Raw genomic sequence first — 6257 nt, 5'->3', positions numbered from 1 at the left:
GGTCAGTATGATAAAAAGTGGCATTTCTTGTGAGTCACCACATAGAGATAGGGGAACACTAAATTTTTGTATGTCAGTAGAAATTGTGTGCATCACTGTGGTGTGTGAAATTGGCTTAGATGGCACACTGCATAGCATGTCTGGCTTGACAAAAGTATTTGTGTTAAATACTATTCTCTTGACTTACCACATTGTTGCCAAATTAGCAAAGTCTCATTGTATATTCTCACTTGATAGAAGTCTTCACTGAATGCTGCTATGAAGTCATTTATTTCTCTGTTAGACAGTGATTGACATAACATTTGATCAACTAGTAACATGAGTAAGTTGTATCAAGGATTTGATGTCACGTTCATATTCAAATGAAAATATGTATGGTTTCAACAATGACCAAGTGTTGGTGACAGACAGTATAACTGACCCAGTATATTTTGATAGAATACAAGCCTACAAGTAATCTTGAATATTATTGTACTCTCCACTGTTACATTAATATTCATTAGGTTTACTGTTTTTTAACCATTCACTTGTTTTCCTGCTTATTCTTCTTTAACAGGAAGTGTCTAAGTTTATCAAGACAGAAGATACAAAGGATACAGAATAAACAATAACACCAACCTATATTGCTTTAAGACACCGATAAAAACCTTTATTTATGTAGTGACTGTGTCGTCTGTGAAGCCTTGTTTATAGAGACTGGGGTTTACAGAAACTTGTTGCATTTTTGTGTACTTAAATTTGTTTCCATCCATTGTTAAATAAAACATAATATTTAATCCTTTCCTACATGTACTTCATTCTTTGCTCATTTATTAAAAAGAAATATTATTATTTTTTTATTTTTTTTAGAATTTGTGTGTTTGTTTGTTTGTATATATGTCTGCATAACAGAAAATCGCTGGGAGGAATTCCCAGCACAAAAATTTAAAAAAAGAAAAAAAAGAAAAGAAATACTACTATCAGATAGTTGTATTGATATTAGTATTGTTTATTGAACATGAAGTGAACATCAAAAGACTTTATTATACACATACAAGTCTTTGAAACACTGATTCAAACACAAACCCATACAATAATGTGTTGGAGTCCCCCACAGTCTTCTGTGATGGATATCCACAATTGTCTTTTTTGATTACTATATACATTATATATCACACTGTACTTTGTATGTATTCAGTATGCTGCTATCTAGATTTCAATTCTTCAGTGTTTGGCAGTTCTATAAAGGCTTCATATCACAGTATTACTCCAAAGGCAATGATTTGTTTGCAGTACTGAAAGGGAAACACCATGACATGTAAAACCACAGCCTCTTGTACAACACTCCGTATTTGCACTTGATATTTCATAGTGTAACAAGAAATATCAGCTCTGGTTCTTGAGAATAGGGAAATGCTCATCATTTCTTCCACCATGATTTATCAAAGAAAGTGGAATGAAGTAGATAGAGCTGATAGAGCTAGATTACAATAGGCCTCAGACCCCTTTTAGTGGTCTGAGAATAGTCCAACTACCCTCACCCTTCCCCTGTCAACACTTGACTATATTTACTGCAAGTGAGTTTATCTTCATAGCCATTGTCTAGTTCCTGACGACCGTATTCCGATTTTACACTATGTTATCTTCATACATTTGCCATTTGCGCTTTGCACAGCATGAGTAACGAGATTGACTAGACATAATGTGTGAAGATAATGCAGTAGGGAATACAGTCTGTCAGGAACTAGACTACATAGCCAAGTTATTTTTTTCTCATAAAAATACATTTGTATGATATAAAGAATATGAAATTGAACAAAGTCGTGTCACACTACTAAGATGTGACACATCGTTCTGCCCTCATCAGTGAGTGCTGGTTGATTTTTATGTCATTTGTAGAACCCGAGGGCAGTATGACATGTATCTTACAGAGACTTTTAACTCTTGTGTATTTCCATTAAAGTTTGCTTGTGATAAACTCCTCTGCATCTGTGAGGGCATCCTGTAGATCTTGATATTTGGCTAGTATACATGCTTCCTTCAATGGTAACCATTCGTATCCCTGATGTTCATCACTCATTTTAACCTTAGCATTCCTATCTATCAATTCAGCAAGCCAGTAAATGACTGTTTTGGGTTTTCCTCTCACATTGTAGTTCAGTGTTTTCTTGAAATCTTCAATGACTTTGAAATGTTTCTCAGTCAGACCAGCCTCTTCAACTGTTTCTCTTAGTGCTGTCTCTCTGTCTGACTCTCCAGGATCAACATGACCTATGAACCCAAAATGGCAAAACAATTGTGTGAAACACCTCTAGGGAGTTGTACTTAGTAGATCCATGACAAAGTTGCATGATTTTGATTAATCGGCTAAATATTACACATTGCTTTGATTCTTCTGTTGGCACTGCTATAATAGTGAAAGTGTTTACAATAACTAATTCCCTGTAATACTAATAAACCAGACTGTCTACATGTGTTTACAATTTCGCGCGCGCGCGCACACACACACACACACTATATATATATATATGATGGTATTGACGTTATCATTCGTTGCGACATTTATTGATGAAAATCTAAGTTATATTTATACTACGGAGCCATGTTAAAGCCCTTGTTGAGACACATTCCCTTGTGACTGTGATTGACACAAAATTTCGACTATGTTCATACAATCGATTGCAAGCATTTGTGATTGGTCTGCTGGTAGGAAAGATGTAAAAAATTGTAACGTTTACAGTGCAATAGCATTTACTGATCATCACCTTTTGGAGGCGTCCAGTGGTGTTCCCCGTACGACGTTTGCATCAATAGGTATTTGACATCTCCTTGAATTCTTTGGAAAATGATTAGGCCTGCAGCCCTCAAATTGCGGGTTGTTGCAGCAGACATCTTTTTCTGGTTGCAGTAGTGCTTTTTAAACAGCGACCCCAAACGATTGAGTTGATAATACTTTCGGAATGTAACGCGCGCCCATTACACATGCTATAAAGTCCATTCCTTGGTTAATGCATTTTATGTGGTTTGGCGAAAAAGTTATGATGAAAGCGAATTCAACATAACAAACCCACCAACAGAATGTACGATATATTTGTAGAGGATTCTTCAAGATACTCATGGTGGCCTCAATGAACGGTCAAAGGTCACAGTATAATAGACCAATCAAACCGAACCTCGCAGAACTTTTTGGAAATGTTCCCAGGCGCGAGTTTCAAAATGGCGAAGTGCTGGGTGGGTGAACAACTTAGTCGTCTCAAATAATTTCTGCGTAAAGTGGTAGCCAAGGTACCAGTCAACCCCTGCTTAGAACCAAGCAAGACTTTTAGTGCTCCTGAATATAATGAAATGAGGATTTGGTCGCATTATGCTGAAAACGTCATATTTCTGTGAGTATTTATTTTGTGTGTCAACGAGCTTATTTTCCAAGCTGCGACTCGTCGTTCTGGCATGTGGCAAGTTTTTGTTGCCAGTGTAACCTACATTGAACATATTGGGGCGAGTTTATTCAACCTATATTGTAAATCTTTAAAAATAAAGGATTATAGTCGCAGAAAAAATGTAAGAATCTTTCTTCAATTTCAAGTGGGTCATGTCCTGACGTTATTCGATGTTCAGCGGTTGTTGAGGCAACGTTACGCGGGGCGGTGTTTACAAACCGGCGTGTTTCGACACGCTTCTCGCCGGCCAAACAGCTGCTTCAATTGTTAAATGTTGTTAAGAAGACATTGTTAAACTCTGTTGGAGCTCGAAAAATTTTGTCATAGTGGACTATCGGGCGAACTTTTTAAAAGGTACTACGCCAACTCAATAATTGTTGTCATGTGGTAATACTTTGAACTTACGTGAGTTAAAGAGACTGGAGTACATCGTAGTCCGTCGAGTCTCCATATTGTGGATGCGCCCTTTCTCACCTGGCACAGGGCAGGTATGCATCGCCTTTCAAATCAAACAGGTAGGCTTTCGTTAAACCAAAACCAGTATGTCAGTTGATGTAGTTCAGTTATCAAAACATTGTTTACAGAGATCCCTCAAGGTTCAAGATTTCCATGTACGACGTCAACACATCTTTATTTAAGATTTGTAAAGTCAACCAAAGAGATTTATTTTAGTGTAATCCGAAATTACATTGTTTATTTATAGATCTAAATTAGATTTATCAAGCACCTCTAATAAATAACGGTAAGTGCCCCCATAATATACCCAAAATTGTAAATGAGTGTAGGCAATTTGAACAGAACTTACTCCATTAAAAATACTGTGTATGATGGATAAATATTTGCTGGTAGAAGTGTAAAGTACAAAATTAATTAGCCGTTTCAAAAGTTGCAACACAAGAAATAGTTTCCAGAAAAACCTATGCAGGACAATTTTGAATGGATTAGACCAGAGCAATGACCTTGATGTACAAGGTTAATACCCAACTTACTCCTGGACTTATGAATAATTTATCATTTATTCTCAATTGTCCATACCATTAGGTGTGTAAGAATATTGAATTAAAAAAAATTAAATAAAGTGAGATTTGATATGCAACATTAGTTGTTCAATGGTATCTTATTTGTGTTTAATATTATTTTTTCTTTCCTTTTGGAGATGTTAGAATGCCAACACAAATTTCATGTGTTTATTTTACAAAAAGTAATAAAATATTAAATCCACAAAACCTATGTGTTATCAATTTAGACATGTTTTGCAAGTCTTATCTTTGCAGTTGCCATATTGTAGTGCATTGAGTCATTGTCAACTGCATTTATTAATTTTTAAATTTATATTCAAATATACAGCTACAGAAAATCTTCAAAAAATACTGTACTAGATTTTTTTGTTAATTTTCTCCTCTTCTCAACACAAATTAAGTCAAATATATTTTTTAGTCTTTAAAAGATAACAAAATATATTTTTTATTTCAAATATATTGGCACTAGAATTTCTTTACTCATTAATTAAATTTATTTGTTTTCCTAAGAAGCTATCTAGATTAATTGTAAATATATCTTTACACATAATTGTGGTAGATATAATTGTTAGTTTGTAATACAAATGAGGAACTTTGCAATTCTTTACTGAATATGAAAAGTTGTATTTGTAGTAAATTTTGTGCAGGTCTAAGTTTGTGATTACATATCTAATTTTGAAATAAAACTTAGGTTGGTTAGGTGATTACTTTGATTATTCATATAAATTTTTTTTCCTTTTCAAATGTGCTTATTTAGTTCATTTTATAGTTGTTTCTATTTGTTTACTGTACAGTGTCATTTTAATTATTTACATGGATGTATAGAAAAAACAAACAAAACAAACAACAAACAAAAGAAATATTTATAAATATTAACATTGTAAATTTTGTTAATTTTAAAAAAAAATTAAAGTAGAGATGGTACAAGTCATTATGAAAAAATATCTGTTTTAATATAAATAAAATTGTCATACAATTACATTTTGATGCAAAATAAAGTAGGAAATGAATTACATATAGAAGTAAAATATATCTTATAATGTTGATTATTAAATCTTCAAGTACCGTTTTGCTCTTCATAGTTTGTGGGTGTACTTCTTTTTTTTTTGTCACCAGACATATTTATTTCTACTTATCTTTCTAAGTCATGGCAAGTATGGAGTGTAAATTTACTTTCTGTGCTGCTCCTAACAGTTTCAGGGAATCTCTGATACAAAAGGCATGTACATTATGATAAAGTAAATAAATAAATAATGCATAAATAGATAGATAGATAGATAGATAGATAGATAGATAGATAGATAGATAGATAGATAGATAGATAGATAGATAGATAGATAGATAGATAGATAAAAAGCATAAAATATATGATTCTAATTGTGAAATGCATGATATTTTAGTTTATACTAAAAGTTTATTAATTCAGCAGCTAGTTTACATAACATGGGTGTGTTATGTACATCCATTAAAAAAGTGTGTTTTTCAAATTTCATTTTGTGATTTTCAATTAAACAAAAAATTACAATGTATGGTGACTGTCATATCCAAATGTCAACTCACAGTGTACAGTTTACAACTACTTTAAAATCTAACAGTGAAATTGTGACCGTATTTCAGCCTACTTTTGAGTAGTAATCTCTATATTGATTATATACACACTAATTTATTCAATGTAATTCATATTCTCCATATTAAGTGCAGTATTGTTTTCCAGTCATGTTTGTTCAATATTCAAATTTCCTCCTTGCAATAGTAGTAGATTCATGAATGGAACCCTACACAACAATAGATATGCAAATAAGTCAGGGTGACACACCATTGT

At 33.1% G+C, this 6257-nt stretch overlaps 1 protein-coding gene across 1 annotated transcript; it reads right to left on the bottom strand.

The window, feature by feature from the left end:
* Window positions 1-1930: 1930 nt before the first annotated feature.
* LOC144443874 (bis(5'-nucleosyl)-tetraphosphatase [asymmetrical]-like) lies at window positions 1931-2871 on the bottom strand. Its single transcript, XM_078133461.1, has 2 exons — window positions 2745-2871; window positions 1931-2250 (listed from the first exon to the last, which is right to left on the bottom strand). The coding sequence occupies exons 1-2, from the start codon at window positions 2869-2871 to the stop codon at window positions 1937-1939; spliced, it is 441 nt and encodes a 146-aa protein (XP_077989587.1). The 3' UTR covers window positions 1931-1936.
* Window positions 2872-6257: the final 3386 nt, after the last annotated feature.

The sequence above is a fragment of the Glandiceps talaboti genome, chromosome 12, assembly GCF_964340395.1.
Source record: "Glandiceps talaboti chromosome 12, keGlaTala1.1, whole genome shotgun sequence".
Taxonomy (NCBI): domain Eukaryota; kingdom Metazoa; phylum Hemichordata; class Enteropneusta; family Spengelidae; genus Glandiceps; species Glandiceps talaboti.
The sequence above is the reverse complement of the archived record's forward strand: the minus strand, read 5'-3'. Positions and strand labels throughout refer to the sequence as shown.